A 15,359-nucleotide genomic window follows, 5' to 3' on the forward strand; every position below is an offset into this window, starting at 1 on the left:
CTGTTTAAGCCGTGTCGCAGTGGAATGCACCTTCCAGGCACTTCCGGGGAGTGATAGATTGAGATGCATTTTGAGCCTTGCTCTCTTTAAACTGTTTATTCTGCCCCCAGACTCAGATGGCATTCAGGGTCGGTTTACACTGTAGGTCTGACAGGCAGTGTGGCATTGCCCCATCCTAGAAGTTGACTGGATATACCACAAATGGCCGAGTCTTCCAGTTCAGTGTCAGTTTCCTCACTAAATCACTCTTTCGGTCAACAAACATCAAGAGTGTTCTCGTGTGCCAAGTTCTGTTCTTGGAACTGGATTTTAATAGGGAATAATAACCAAAATATTTACTTACATGGTACAATATTCCAGCTTATAAGTGGGGACAGTAAATGCCATAAGTAGAGAAAAATCGGGCAAGGATAGGAATTAGGTTTCAAAGTGGCTGGAGGCCTGTTTCGGGGTTAGGAATTGAGGGTTCCCTTAGCTTTGTTTCCATCCTGAGTGTGTATTAAGTTATGGTACTTGGTCTTAATTATTAAGGTAAACTTCCCAAATTTACATATATCCAAAAGTAAATATTTATTGTTTGCCTTTATTTTGGAAACAAAATAATCTTTTGTTTCAAACTGGGTAACATGAAAGCAGCAATAGTCTAACATTGGGTAAACTCTTACGCTTTGACCAGAACTTTGGAAGATCACTGTGGTGTCAGACTTACTTGTTTCCCAGATTTGTGATACAGTGCAATCTGGTGTTCAAGTAAATAAATTAAAGGCATTCCCAGCTTCTTGTGTCGAAGAAATCTATTGAAATGCAGCAATATGTTCCATTTTAAGTTAGTATATTTTCCCAGAAAAACGTGTTTCTGTCTGTAAGGACATGAGTTTTAATAGTGTACACAGTCAGGTTTCTAATGCCGATGGACCCCACGAAGGCTGCATCTGTGCTTGGTGTGTGTACGTTGTCCTACTATTGCTCAGCAGGTGTGTTCCGGACCCCTCCTCTAGGTTACTTCTTACACTTAATACAGCCTACAGAGGGGGTCAGAACCAATTTCCTGTGCATACTGCAGGCTAACTGTATTTATTTTTTAAAAATACCTGAAAAGAAGAGGATTTTGGCTCTCAGAAGTGCTACGGTAAATGATGTAAACCATCCTGAGTGACTGTAGAACCTCGAGGTGGTGGGTGTCGGGTGGTCCTTTAGTCCAATACCTGACCTTGGCCTTCTCCCCCCTCGGCTGCTTAGAACACAGCACTCTCTGCCTTGCTGGCTCTCTGTCACTCTGCCGGGGACGCCTTGGATGATCAACAGCAAAATGAAATGATGGGAGCAGGGAGTCAGCTTTGGGCTTTTTTAACCACTAAGCAGGTAAGGAAAGCAAATGATTATTTCCCTGCAGAATAAATAAAATAATATTAAGAACAACGTTATTGAAATGTTCCTACGTAGTCAAATTTATCTTCCTTCTTGGTGGAACCTCTGTTGAAAACTTAAAATACCTGTCTGTATCTTCTCTGGCAGTTCTTTAGATGTAACAATACATATTAATAAGAACCTAGTGAGGTGACACCATCCATGCGCCAACGTTCGTGGTTTATTGGACACATAATTCTGTTGCTGTGCTTTCTTGGGTTTTTGTGACTGTCATGATCCTACCGTGTATACAGTCAGGGCGAGGCAGGTGATCCGGTCTGAGGTGGAAGGGCCAGTGAATGCATGTTACTGATTTGTTTTTCTTTTTCCTTCTCTGCCAGCAAAGCCAAGAGGCCAGCTGATGATCCAGCTAAAAGTAGAATCCTCTACATACTATACACAGCTGCTAACCAAACTGTCTTCACCTAAAATTTTAAATATAACATTTATTTTCTTTCACTAAGTAGAAATAAATGTGTGGCCTCTGGTAACTTGTGGAAGTCGAACACAACTTGCTGGCAAATAATAGAAACGATGTTGCAAATTATATTTTACCGGTAATGTTTCTTTATGGTCACATTCCCCTATGCGTGTTATTGACTTAACCAGTTGCTTTCTCATGATATTCAGGCATCATCATTTAGTTAATATTCATTTAAAACATTAGTTGAAGGGGTGAGCATTATGGTGCAGTGGGTTCAACCACTTCATTCCATATCAGAGTGCCGGCTGGAACCCAGCTTCTCTGCTTCTATCCCAGCTCCCTGCTCATGCAGTGGGAATGCCCAAGGCATCGGGAAGGTACTGGATGATGACCAAGTGCTTGTATCCCTGCTGCCCGGGTGGGAGACTAGCATGGATGTAGCGACTCGTGGTTTCATCTTGACCCAGCAGGCATTTGGGGAGTGAACTGGGGAATCCAAGATCCCCACGTCTTAATCACTCTGCCTTCCTAATAAATAATTAAATTTAAACTTTAGAAGATATCTTCTTAGGATATAGCTTAAAATAGTATGATGTAAAGAATAATTGTGGAGAGAAGTGGAATTTTGTTTATTTGAAAGTGAGAGGGAGAGTCCGTCAGTCCACCGATGGCTGAGGTGGCCAGGAATGGGGCAGGCCAAAGCCAGGTCTCCCACAGGGTGGCAGCTCCCAGACACTGGGACCATCTTCCGCTGCTCTCCCCAGCCCAGCAGCAGGGAGCTGGGTCAGAACTGGAGTAGCTAGGGGGTGCCAGCGTTGCAGGCAGCAGCTTTATTCACTATGCCACAGTACTGGACACTTGGCAAAATGGGGGGAAAAAAGGCTATGGAAAAGAGAAGCTTTTCAGTGGGGAAGCGACCAAATCATCTTCATCTTCATAGTTAAATCTGAGCACCTTAAGAAGTATGGCTGTCCACTAGGCTACCACGCCAGGGGAAGTAATTTCTCCCTTTTGAGTATCAGTCTCCTAAGACAGACTGGAGGGCTGGAAGCACTGCCCTTGCCAATTCTGCAGCAAATCACAACCCATGACAAGGTCCAGCATTCAACATAATGCTGTGACTGAGTGTGGAAGGCAATATAGCATTGTTTATGGGCTGGTTGAACTGAGGAGTATGGGAAACCTGTACAGAGCTCATGGTTAAAACAATTTATCAAAAAACAAAGGATAGGTCCAGCACCATAGCCTAGTGGCTATAGTCCTCTTCTTTCATGTGCAGGTTTATATCGCAGCGGCTCTGCTTCCCATCCAGCTTGTTGCTTGTGGCCTGGGAAGCGGTTGAGGATGGCCCAGTGTCTTGGGACCCTGCACCCTTGTGGGCGACCCGGAAGAGGCTCTTGGCTTCTGGCATCATATTGACTTAGCTCCGGTTGTTGCAGCCGCTTGGGGAGTGAATCAGTGGGCGGAAGATCTTCCTCTCTTGTCTCACTTCCTCTCTGTATATCTGAATTTGCAATAAAAAATAAATATGTGTTTTTTAAAGCAAAAGACTTAAAACTCTAGTTTTCAGTTCTAATGATCAGAAAAAGAATCACATTACTAGTTGGGAAGAACAACAAATCAAGAAAGGAACTTCTCAGGGACCAGCATTGTGGCACAGTTCTAATTCCAAAAAAAATTTAAAAAATAATAATAAAAAAAGAAGTATGGCTGTCTTCTCAGCAGCGAAATCTTGAATAATTTATCCAAGTTCTGGCTGTGTTTTATTAAAGTACAGGTAATGCTATCTAATAAATGTTCGATTAAAGGTCTTTATTCTCATGTAATTGAAGATGTTCACCAGGGTTTATCTATTTCTTTATTTTAGGTAACAGGAAAGCCTTGTGTTCAACAGACGCTTGGTCTTCTACTTCCACTGTTAGGATTTTTCATTCAGTCTTTAGAGCCTCAGCTGATCAGTCAGGTGAGAACAGGGGGGCAACACGCTCCTGTGTCAGGGATGTTTATCAGGACCCAGGTTCCTGGCTGGGTCTTGTTACTGGCTCTTGGTTTCAGCTTGGCACAGCTCTGGCTGATGGGGGCACCTAGAAAATGAACCAGTGGACGAGGGATCCTCTCTGTTGCTCTTTCAGATAATTAGAATGAATCTTGATAGATTTATTTGAAAAGCAGAGTCACTGAGTGTTGCGGGAGGTTGGGGAGAGAAAGACCAAGTCTTCCATGCACTGGTTTGCTCCCCTAGCAGCCCCAATGGCCTGCACTGAGCCTGCTCAGGCAAAAGCCAAGAGGCAGGGAGCGTCTTTCAGGTGCTCCCATGTTGGTTCAGGGGCCTGAGCACTTAGGCCGTCTGCTGCTGCTTTCCCAGGCACACTGGCAGGAAGCTGGATCAGAAGCGGAGCAGCTGGCAGGACAGCACTGCAGGCAGTGACTCTCTGCCGCACTGCTGGCCCCTTTCATAGTTGAGATTGTTAAATTGACATTGCTTAAAGTTGTTTTCTAGAAAATACCTCTGTTGAGTTTGCTTACTCCTTCTTTCTTGGTGAACTAAGTGTCAGATTCACTTTTTATTCTAGATGTCTCCTCACTTTCCTTTCTTCGTTCTGAACATTGTTAATATACTTGGCTCTTCATCTGTTCTTATCTGTCACCCAGTGCTGAGCCCTCAGAGTTTTTTTTGTTGTGGCTGTTAACTCCCTCCTTTCTTCCCCCCCAACCCAAAATTCCCTGAGGTTAGCAGTTGAAGAGTTCCTGGTTAAACCTGCATTCACAGCCCTGTGGTGTTTAAGCTGTGGAAGTATGCAATATGCAGTGCACACCCAAGATCGCTGTTATTTCCATGAAGAAATACAATTATTTTCAGAGAACACTGAGTTTTCTGTGGCCTCTAGCTCTCACAGCTGTGACAAGTAGTTGGGTCAGATAAGCAGGCCAGAATCCTGTTGGCACCTCAAGTATGCCTGCCTTCGGAAGTTCTGATTCACTAGAGAAAATGAAGGGATTCTTAAAAACGCCTTTTTAAGGTAGTTTGGAAGATTTGGAATGAGTCTATATTGACACAATGAATCCCCTGTATCAAAAATCAAGGCTGGGGTTAGTTAGGAAACAAAAGCCGTGAAGAGGGGAAGTGACTGAGAGAGATGACAGTGCTTAATTTGGTGGGGCAGAACGAACTGCACTGCCAAGAGCTCGGCTTTTCAGTCTGTCATGTTTATAGTGAGCACCTTAAGAAGTTACTACTTACTAAGCAGGTATCTGAGGGCACTCCGAAAAGGTCATGTCATAATGGAATTTAAAATCTCTATTGAAGAGTCCTTACATTATTAGCAACTTATAAATAGTGAGAATACAGTAAAAGAACGATTCTTATTGAAAGAAACAATTTGAAACAGCTAACTGAATACCCTAGGGCCCAATGCCATAGTCTAAATACAGATTAAATGCAGATTAATTCTGTGTAATATGTCTACCTTTAAAAAACCCAGATGGGGGCTGGTGGTATGGTGGTGTATGGCAACCACCACCCACAGCTGCTGCGTCCCACGTGGGGGCTGATTGAGTTCTGGCTGCCCCACCTCAGAAAGCACTGGCAGATGGCCCAAATACCTAGGTTCCTGCTACCGCATGGGAGCTGCTGGATGCTGCTCCTGTCTTCGGCCTGGCCCAGCCCTGGCTGTTGTGGTCATTTAGGGTGTGAACAAGCACATGGAAAAGCTCACTGTCTCTCTTTCTCTCTGACTGCTTCAAATAAAATAAATCTTAAAAAAGAAAGTTTGGGGAACTCAGTATATAAATAGTTCATACCGCTGTTTTTTCCATTATAAAAACACTTTAGTGAAGTTCATGTGAGGAATTGGCCAGCTATTGCCAAATTTCACTCTTCTCGCTAAATTTTCCCCCTTCCTGTTTTCAGCTTAAAAGATTAAGGATGATCTACGTATTTTTAAAGTTTTGTAATATTTTTAAAACTATGCAGTAGTGTGTTGCCTTGCAAAGCCTAAAGTGCTTACCGATTGGTTCTTTACATGTTATTACCAAAACCTGCTCTAAATGATCAATTCTTTCAATTGGATTTGAACTGCAAAATAATTTTTGCAAGTTCTGGTAGTGTTTTTCAGGAGCATCTGTGTGTGTGCCGGGATGCATGAGGGTGGGGTCAGGGGAATGCCAGTCATGGACGTCAGTTATCTGGTTGTGTAGCTCAGCTTTGTCCTGGGAAGCCCATGCTTGCTGAAGCATTTGGCTGTTGCGCGTTTTGTTTTGCTTTGCTACATACATACCCAGTCACTTCTTCATTCATTACGTATCCATACAAACTTCCGTTTTTATAAGCTTTTCTTTGGGCCCCACCTCTTCAGGTATTAAGCTTGCAGACCTCACTCCTTAAATGTGGAGCTCCAGACCACGTTCGTCTGACGATGCTGGATTTTGTATCTGCTGTAGGAAAACTTTTCATACCTCAAGCGATCCAGGTACTACTCGCCTAATTCTTGTTGTTCCTTTGTTATTGCAAACAAAATCCGTAAGAATCGGTGAGAAAGGGATTTCTAATCTCAAAACTTCTAAAATTCTGCAGATTACAGACCGTGAAACCAGAAATGTTTTCTCATGAGGAGGGGGTGGCTCCCAGTACAACTCATTTCTTTTAGAAAATTGTGGTTTGCCACACTGATGATGTATTCGGTTAGTTATTGTTTGAGACATTCATTCCTATTCCAGTTTGGCTTGGCATGTAAAACTCCAGAAGACACAGAATATATTTATGTCTTCCGGGGGACAGTATGTAACTAGAAGTGGGTAATTTATTGAAGTTACTCTTTTGGTTTTATCTCCGTATGAAAGGAGGTTTGTAAGAAGACCTTTTTTCCAAAAATGTTGTAAAGTAGATATAACCCATGAAGGCTGTTTATTTTCAAAATTGTGTTGTAATGGCCTGGCCTAGAAATAGGGGTCTATTGTGACTTTTTTGTGGGTTTTCTTTTTTTTTTTAAGATTTATTTCTTTTTATTACAAAGTCAGATTTTACAAAGAGAAGGAGAGACAGAGAGGAAGATATTCCATAAAGATTCGCTCCCGATGTGGCCACCGGAGCTGAGCCGATCCAAAGCTAGGAGCCTCTTCTGGGTCTCCCACATGGGTGCAGGGTCCCAAGGCTTTGGGCTGTCCTCAACTGCTTTCCAGACCACAAACAGGGAGCTGGATGGGAAGCAGGGCTGCTGGAATTAGAACCAAAGCTCAGTGTGTGCAAGGTGACTTTAGCCACTAGGCTACCATGCTGGTCCCATCTGTTGACTTTTTTTTTTAATATTTATTTATTTTTATTGGAAAGGTGTATATACAGAGAGGAGGAGAGGCAGAGAGGAAGATCTTCCATCCAATGGTTCACTCCCCAAGCGGCCGCAATGGCTGGAGCTGAGCCAATCCGAAGCCAGGAGCTCTTCCAGGTCTCCCACGCAGGTGCAGGATCCCAAGGCTTTGGGCCATCCTCGACTGCTTTCCCAGGCCACAGGCAGGGAGCTGGATGGGAAGCAGGGCCGCCGGGATTAGAACCAGCGCCCATATGGGATCCCGGCACATGCAAGGCGAGGACTTTAACCACTACTCTATCATTCCGGGTCCGCGTTTATTGATTTTTAAAACCTCACTGCGAAGTAATTGGGAGTTTTGCCTTCCTTATTAATAATCAAAATCCAACACTTTTACTAGACAAATATTTTTTGTTTGCTTTTAATCTCTAAAGGAGAGATTACAAAAAGAGCTCATTGGTGAGATTTTTCTGATGTAATAGAACCAAACACGATGCAAGATATCTCTGTACATGTGATTGAAATCCTTAAATCTGGGTCCAGCACCACGGCTCAGTTGGCTAAATCCTCCCATGCGAGTGCCAGGATCCCTTATGGACTCTAGTTCGTGTCCCGGTCATTCCACTTCCCATCCAGCTCCCTGTTTGTGGCTTAGAATAGCAGCAGAGGATGGCCCAAATTCTTGGGACCTGAGACCTGGAAGAAGCTCCTGGTTCCTGGCTTCAGATTGGCTCAGTTTCAGCCATTGTAGCCATTTGGGGAGTGAACCAGCGGATGGAAGAGCTGTCTGTCTCCCCTTCTCTGTCTAAATCTGCCTTTTCAATAAAGATAAACAAATCTTTAAAAAAAAACTTTAAATCTAAAAAAATTAATTTCTAAACTATTTAAGACTTTATTCACAAATAAGACTACCATCTGTGTCATGGAAAGTAATATTTAACATAGTAAAGTGTTGATAGATCGCTTTTCTACCATGAGGTCTCTCGGTAAAAGAACCAGAGGTCTTATTTTAAGCCAAAAATAAGTTTATTCCAAAATGCTAATTGTTTGTTACTCTGTGGAGTACGTGGCTGTGCAGTAATGATGAGAAGCTGCCGTGTCCTGGGGCAGGTGTCTGGTACAGCAGTTCAAATACCACTTGGGATGTACACATCTACACAGGAGTGCCTGGGTTCACGTCTCAAGTCCCTTGAAAGGGTCCACTTTCGCAGTCCGTGCAGTGGACTCAGTTCTGGGCTCCTCGCTTAGCGTTGCCTGGCCCTGATGATTGCAGGTATTTGGGGTGTGACTTAGCCAGTGGAAACTGTGTACTCTTGTCTCTGAGGCTGCCTTTCCAGTAAATGTAGATTAGTGCTATAGAAAATACTGCCATGCTGCATACCCGGGTATCTCAGTCTCCGAATACTATTTCAGAAATAAACAACCAAAACCTAATTTTTATACGTAATTTTTAGGCCTTGAGGTCAGGGCCTAAAGAAATTCACGAAGATGGGCCTGGCAGTGTGGCCTAGCAGCTAAAGTCCTCACCTTGAACGTGCCAACATCCCATATGGGCGCCGGTTCTAATCCCAGAAGCTCCACTTCCCATCCAGCTCCCTGCCTGTGGCCTGGGAAAGCAGGAGAGGACGGCCCAAAGCTTTGGGACCCTGCACCTGCATGGGAGATCCGGAAGAGGTTCCTGGTTCCCGGCTTCAGATTGGTGCAGCACCAGCCGTTGCGGCTCACTTGGGGAGTGAATCATCAGACGGAAGATCTTCCTCTCTGTCTCCTCCTGTCTGTGTATCTGACTTTGTAATAAAAATAAATAAATCTTTAAAAATAAAAAAAAGAAATTCACGAAGATATAGGAAACATTTAAAGCCTTGTGATAAGTTCATTTATCGATTCAAGAAAAACTGGGTGACAATATATGTAGTGTATTGAATGGTGGTGAGTGCTTTGGAGAAAGACCAGGGAAGAGAGGACACGTGAATGTGGCATGGCTTGACTGGGACATCGTCATGGAGACATATAAGTAACCTACAGGCAAGGGGACAAGCCAGGGACTCATCTGGGGAGTCTTCCATACAGAGGACATAGCGCATGCAGATCCTATGGGCAGGAGATTGGGCGAGACTCAGGCAAGCCAACCAGGCCACACCTGCACCAAGGTGCTGGGGCTCCCAAGCACTTTGGCTTTTGCTCGGAGGGAAACCGGAGGGTGTCAGAAGGATCTGGGGGAAGGAGTGACATGACCTAACACTTTTCAGTGTGTTCTCAGGGACAAGATTATAAAAGCCGGGCAACATTATACATACTGGATGTATTCCATTGAGATTCTCTAATAGGGTTTAATTTTCTTTAGGACAAAATTCTGCCGAACCTGTCTTGTATCTTTGCCGTACTGCTAGCTGAAAGGAATTGGCTAATAGAACAGCATACCTTGGAGGCATTCACTCAATTTGCTGAGGTAACTGTACAAACTGATTTATCGCAGTGACCACTGAAACATTTTAATATGCCAACATATTCCAAAAGCTTTTTAAGCATTTATTGGGCTGCTTCATTATTTTTAGTTGTAAGATTTCAAAACGAGGCCCAGAGAAAAACCCAGACTCCAGAAGGCCCTGTGATAGCCAGAGCTAGAGCAGGTGTTCAAAGCAGGCACCGTCTTCAAGACAGCCTAGCTGCACCCGAGTCTTTCCTTTGGAAGTCCCACGGGGATTGTTAGCACATGAACCTGAAGCTATTTAGTTTACAGAGAGGGTGGTTCCTGGCCAGGGCTGCTGCGGCCTGAGGGAGCCCAGAGGCTGCAGTGCGCACTTGCAGGCTGGTTACTTCCTGCGCGCCTCACAGAACTCAGCATCTGTAGCACTACTCTCTAGGCACGTGAATTTTTCATTCAGGCAGCACTTAAGCCTCATGTCCTTGTCTTTCCAAGTTGCTAAAAGTTATCGGTCTTGTTTACCCATCTTTTAACAGGGAACAAATCATGAAGACACAGTTCTACAGTGTCTCAGTTCTGAAGAAACGAAGAGCAAAGTTGTATCCTTTCTGGAGAAGGTATTTATTAGGTTTCTATAGCCAGTGATCTATTCCTGGTCATGTTCTGTCCTCTGCTTTCCCCCAGTGCTCAGCAGAGAGGTAACATTATTAAGTGACTAGAACCTTATGAAGGGACTTCAGAAAGTTGTGGAAGAATGGATTTAAAGTATAGGCTTTACGATATGCAAAAAAAGTTTTAAGTCCACCCACCCAGTTTTTGCACCATAATAAACTTGTCTTTTAATTTCATTCTTCCATCAACTTCTGGAAGTATTTATTATAAGGTAGACAGGTGACACTCCTGGAATCACTGCCTGGCTCTGAGGATACAATAGATTTGCTAATTTGGCCAGTGAAGTGGCAAAGATCCTTAAGGTGCTACTATCTTACTCAGATATACTTTCATGATATAGGTAGGTCTGTGCACAGCGGGTGCTACTGCACTTGAAGTACGGTTTAGGCATGCCTTTTCTGCGGGAGGAGGTTCAGTCTTTTTCAAAGACTATGGGATAGTTTTTACAGTAAGAACCAGAATTCGGAGTCATCCAGTTTGTATGTTCTTTGAAACTTGGATGTTATTAGTGTTTAAGATTGCCTCAAGTACTGAAAACTACAAATTTACAATACCAGAAAAGAATCAATTACATTTGCTTTTTTTTTTTATAATATGGTCATCATTTGGTCTACAGTGTATTTTGTACATCACAGGTATAAGACACGTGTTTAAATGCATGTGTATCCACACTTCACATAAATCTAGGCCAGCTTTTAAGTACTCGTATGTATGCTGCTGTTTCTTACAAAAAGAGACTTTTTTTGTAGGAAGCAAGAGCTTTGTGGAGTGACTTTTTCCAGTCTGTACTAAAAGCAAGCACTGCTGGGTGAGTCCAGCTACCCCAGCTTTGGCTCTGTGGTTTACTCCTCAGCCCAAAGGGCTCTTCTTTTCCGAGTATTGTACCATCTGGTATCAGTAGATAGTGCTTGTACACTGACTTATACTTGGTTTCTCATGGTCTCTGGCAGACTGGGTTTGTAGATGAAACTGAAGTTGCCAAAACGGAACGTGTGAAACAGGAGAAAGCGCTTGTCTGGAAACACTTTGGGAAAGTGACTGTGGAGGACACAAAGTGGCCCCCCTCCCAGGTAGGAGCTTGTTCTTAAATATGGGTCAAACTTTGTAAAAGAAATCCTGCTTTGTTACTGAGAAACAAGCTGGATGTTGGTCTGAATTGGTGTTGAATTTCAAGTCAAACAGACCTAGGTATGTGAAATTCTCTGGTTCTTCTAAATAAAGAATTGTAGGCCTTCCTGGAAGGTTACCAGCATGTAGAGGTAATACTGCAATCAAGTTTCAACAGCATTATCCGATATACTCTGAGTAATAATTAGCAGTGACTTGTGATACCTTCTGTGGAAGTTACAGCTTGCACAGTGATGTTTTCAATGTAGCTGCTTCTGAAGCACAGAAGAAAATGAACTAACTTACCTTCCCACACGGTCACCCAGATTCCTTACCTCATTCATCACGCCAGCCTCCCGATCACTCTTGGAAGTGTCTAAACATCACACCTGTCTACTGAAAGGCAGAAACTCAATGCCACTGAGGATATTCAGACTTGTTTCAACCACTAGAATGTATTTGGAATATAAATGCAAAACAAGAACAAAGTTCTGTGGCTTTAAAGAAAATATTTAATAACTTGTTTTCAGGACGTGTAGCTTTACGCGTGTCTTAGGAAGACGGTGATGTTGAAAGAGGTCTCGGCTCCAGAGCCTCCCGCCTCCCCCGTCTCTGCCGCGCCATGGGCAAGGCTGACATTTGCCTTATGTGGTTCCAAGTGCTTGTGAAGAACTGTAGCTGTCAGTAGTTACAAGTTTAGCAATCGTATTGAATAGTGGAATCACTGTGACAAACCAAAAATGCCTTCAGTTTACTTGCAGCGGGGGAGAGTGAGGCGGTGGGAGTGGGAGGAGGGTTGTGGAGGGGGGGAGAGCTGTAGAGGGGGAACCTTTCCATCTTTGTGATTCAGTGACTTGGATTAAATTTGCATACAAACATGATTTTAGAATCGGAATGTTTTATTCTAGCCTACAAGCAAGGCCACCTGTGTTCAGAATGAATAGGATATACCGTTACTTTGAATGTTTTTCTTGTGTTTCAGCCTCATGCAAAGAGAGCCCGCCAGGAGCTGCCCTTGGAGGCGGAGTTCAGGTCAGCAGTGCTGGCCGCAGGAGGGGCCTTGCAGGCCACCGAGTCTCTGCTCCAGACGGCTCCGGCGCCCTCCTGGCTCAGGACGGAAATAGAAGCCCTCCAGGAAAGGATTGAAAAGCTCAAGCACATGCTGTAGGGCAGCACACGAACAGGCTGGATCACGAAATCCCTCAGCAGGGTGGGTGGGATCTGCCGTCAGTCTCTAGGATACTCCTACTCTGTAAATAATGATTGTGATATAATTATGTCTACGCATTTTCTAGCACATAAAACAGCTTCTATAAAGTTGTATCTAGTGAAAATAGTCTTTATTTGACATTTAGAGAACAGGGTTGTGTGTGGGGGGGGTATTTCTCATTAAGAGCTTTGGTACAACGTCATACACGTGGAACAGTTACTGCCCAGACCCTCACAGTACAACTGTAAACAAATAAATAAGCTGCCTAAGGAAACCTTAGCAATTTAAAATCATTTATATCATTTATAACAAATTTATTCAGCAAGTTGTATGTCATAATAGAGCTTCTCTGCTGATAAAGAAATGGCACAAAATTAAGCTCAACAGCTTGATTTTTTGCATTTATTTTCTTTACTTCCAGAAGTTTCTGGAGAAAGCGTCAGTCCAGCCTTTGCTCAGCTCCTTGTGTCGAATGCACGCAGGCTTTCCCTGCGGAGAGCAGCAGAGCCTCTGGACGTCCAGAGCTTTTACCCAGCCCTTGTCACACTCCACTTGGCACGCCTGGAAGCAAGATCCCCTGGGATGGGCCAGATGGGCTGCTCTGGGTCTAACTGTGCACGTGGCCTGCTGTTGAGGTATTCATTTGACTTTTCCTTGAGTTTAATTCATGTCCGTTGTCACCAGTTATTGTCTTCCCAGTTCAGCTCCCCTTCTTCGCCCCAGCCTTCCGCTTCCCCCTGCAACAAAGGAAGGAACACCAGGAGCAACCCGAAATCTGCAAAGCAGGCATCAGAAGTGACCCAACGCTGTGTTGATACGGACAGCTGGCTCAGGCAGTAACTGAGAGCAGTGAACGTGAGGATGACAGAATGACAGCAGAGAACCCAGTCCTTTTTCTAAGTCGAAGGGCTATTCCTTTACCAAGGGGCCGGTAAGCACTTAGCCCACAGAGTGCCACATTTTTCTGGGGAAAGAGAGGCCATTCTTGTACCTGGATTCTATCAATTCTATGCCTGATATGATCATTTTAACTAATCATGTGCATTGATTATTTTTTTGTCAGATAAATACCATGTTTGTAACAGAAAATCCATAAACTAATAGTAGAATTTAATTTTAATAGTATAAGAAAATCCATAAACTAATAGTAGAATTTAATTTTAAAAGTACTAGGCTAGAGACTGGCACCACTGTCCCCTGGAAAGTGCCGGGGTCCCACATGGGCACTGGTTCGTGTCCCTGCTGCTTTACTTCCTACCCAGCTCCCTGCTCATGACCTGAGAAAGCAGCAGAGGATGACTCCAGTTCTTGGGCACCTGCACCTACATGGGAGCCCCGAGGAAGCTCCTGGTTTCAGATAAGCTCAGCTCCTGCCGTTGTTGCCACTCGAGGAGTGTACCAGCAGATGGAAGGCCTCTCTATCCTTTCCTTTCTCTGTAAAATCAGACCTTAAAACAAAAATAAATTTGGGCCGGGTGCGGTAGCTTACGGGTTAACGTCTTCACCTTCCATGTGCCAGCATCCCATAGGCATTCCAGTTCTAGTCCCAGCAGCTCCACTTCCCACCCAGCTCCCTGCTCGTGGCCTGGGAAAGCGGTTGGGACCCTGCACCCACGTGGGAGACCCTGAGGAAGTTCCAAGCTCCTGGTTCCTGGCTTCAGATTGGCTCAGCTCTGGCGTTGTTCACTGGGGAGTGAACCAGTGGATAGAGGACCTTTCTCTCTCCTTCACTCTGTAAATCTGACTTTCTAATAAAAATAAATCTTTTAAAAAACTAAAAATAAATTTAAGAAAGAAATGACAAAAGCTTAGCCCAGTGGTTTTGACACCTGCATCCTATGTGTAGTATCAGGTTCTGTTCCACCTCACAGGCAGTAGTGGTGATGTGATGGCTCAAACATTTGGGTTGCTGTCATCCACACGGGAAACTGCAACTGAGTTCCTGGATGCCAGCTTTGGCCAGAGCCAGTGTGGGACAGTGGGTCATTAGGGAGTGAATAAATGATATGAGCACCCCCATGTGCTCTGCCCTGCTTCCTCCCCGTTAAAGGCACACACTTACCTCAGTCATTTCTGCTGCAGCAAATTTGGAGGAAAACTGGCTTACTGGTGAGGCATCATCCTTGTCAGGGACCATCATTGCTGTCCTCAGTTCAGGTGAAATAAGCAAAGCCGCTGAAGGCTTAATGTCAGGGGTCATATCAGCAAACCAGTCCACCTCGGGGTCCAGAACTGGCTTCTTTTTCACCTGAATGGTAAACTCCTCTCCCAAACCAAGTTCCGATGGTACCCTCAGTGGCCTTTCCTGTGACAACACTCTGGGTAGCTGCATTTGGTTTGGGTCACCCCCACTTGGAACTAGACTGGTCTTTTGGGGTAGACTTGATTTCCGGGGCTTCGACTCTTCAGTGAGTGACAGTGAAGCAGGAACAGGCGACTGGACCCCTGGGCTAACCGGTCCTGGAGCAGAGATGCCAACGCCCGGGTTTGATTCCGCCTCTCCACTGCTGGGCTCACAGGGGGACTCCACAGCCACACCGGGACACCGGGACCCTGCCCCGTCGTGTGCTTCTCCCGGCCGCATCTGTGTGCCCTCAGTTGGGTCCTCTGGCTCACTCCAGTCAGGCCACTCCTCAGACTTCTTAGAATCTGATGGGCAATTGTCACTGTCCCCTGGAGCATTTTTCACATCTGAGATTCCATTCATGGAAAGCTGATCACCTATAGGGAAAGCAGAGATTAGTATTCATACACACTAATAAAAAGACAGCAGCAGAACATAATATCAAAGATATCATGGAAGTTATCCAG

At 44.5% G+C, this 15,359-nt stretch overlaps 2 protein-coding genes across 6 annotated transcripts in view; one reads left to right on the forward strand and one right to left on the reverse strand.

The window, feature by feature from the left end:
* Positions 1-12,559, forward strand: part of FIRRM (FIGNL1 interacting regulator of recombination and mitosis) — a 46,006-nt gene extending 33,447 nt beyond the window's left edge. For all 3 annotated transcript variants that reach the window (XM_058660617.1, XM_058660613.1, XM_058660614.1), the window contains 7 exons: positions 1,240-1,362; positions 3,699-3,794; positions 6,187-6,300; positions 9,479-9,583; positions 10,096-10,176; positions 11,182-11,301; positions 12,321-12,559. In XM_058660617.1, coding sequence (XP_058516600.1) covers positions 1,240-1,362; positions 3,699-3,794; positions 6,187-6,300; positions 9,479-9,583; positions 10,096-10,176; positions 11,182-11,301; positions 12,321-12,506 — 825 coding nt within the window. In that variant the 3' untranslated portion in view covers positions 12,507-12,559. The remainder of the gene's footprint in view (positions 1-1,239; positions 1,363-3,698; positions 3,795-6,186; positions 6,301-9,478; positions 9,584-10,095; positions 10,177-11,181; positions 11,302-12,320) is intronic.
* A 377-nt stretch (positions 12,560-12,936) lies between these two features.
* Positions 12,937-15,359, reverse strand: part of LOC101524764 (protein-associating with the carboxyl-terminal domain of ezrin) — a 36,325-nt gene continuing 33,902 nt past the window's right edge. For all 3 annotated transcript variants that reach the window (XM_058660619.1, XM_058660620.1, XM_058660621.1), the window contains 2 exons: positions 14,611-15,269; positions 12,937-13,285 (listed from right to left, as the gene is read on the reverse strand). In XM_058660619.1, the coding sequence (XP_058516602.1) occupies positions 13,226-13,285; positions 14,611-15,269 (719 nt within the window). In that variant the 3' untranslated portion in view covers positions 12,937-13,225. The remainder of the gene's footprint in view (positions 13,286-14,610; positions 15,270-15,359) is intronic.

This window comes from Ochotona princeps, chromosome 2, assembly GCF_030435755.1.
Source record: "Ochotona princeps isolate mOchPri1 chromosome 2, mOchPri1.hap1, whole genome shotgun sequence".
Classification (NCBI taxonomy): domain Eukaryota; kingdom Metazoa; phylum Chordata; class Mammalia; order Lagomorpha; family Ochotonidae; genus Ochotona; species Ochotona princeps.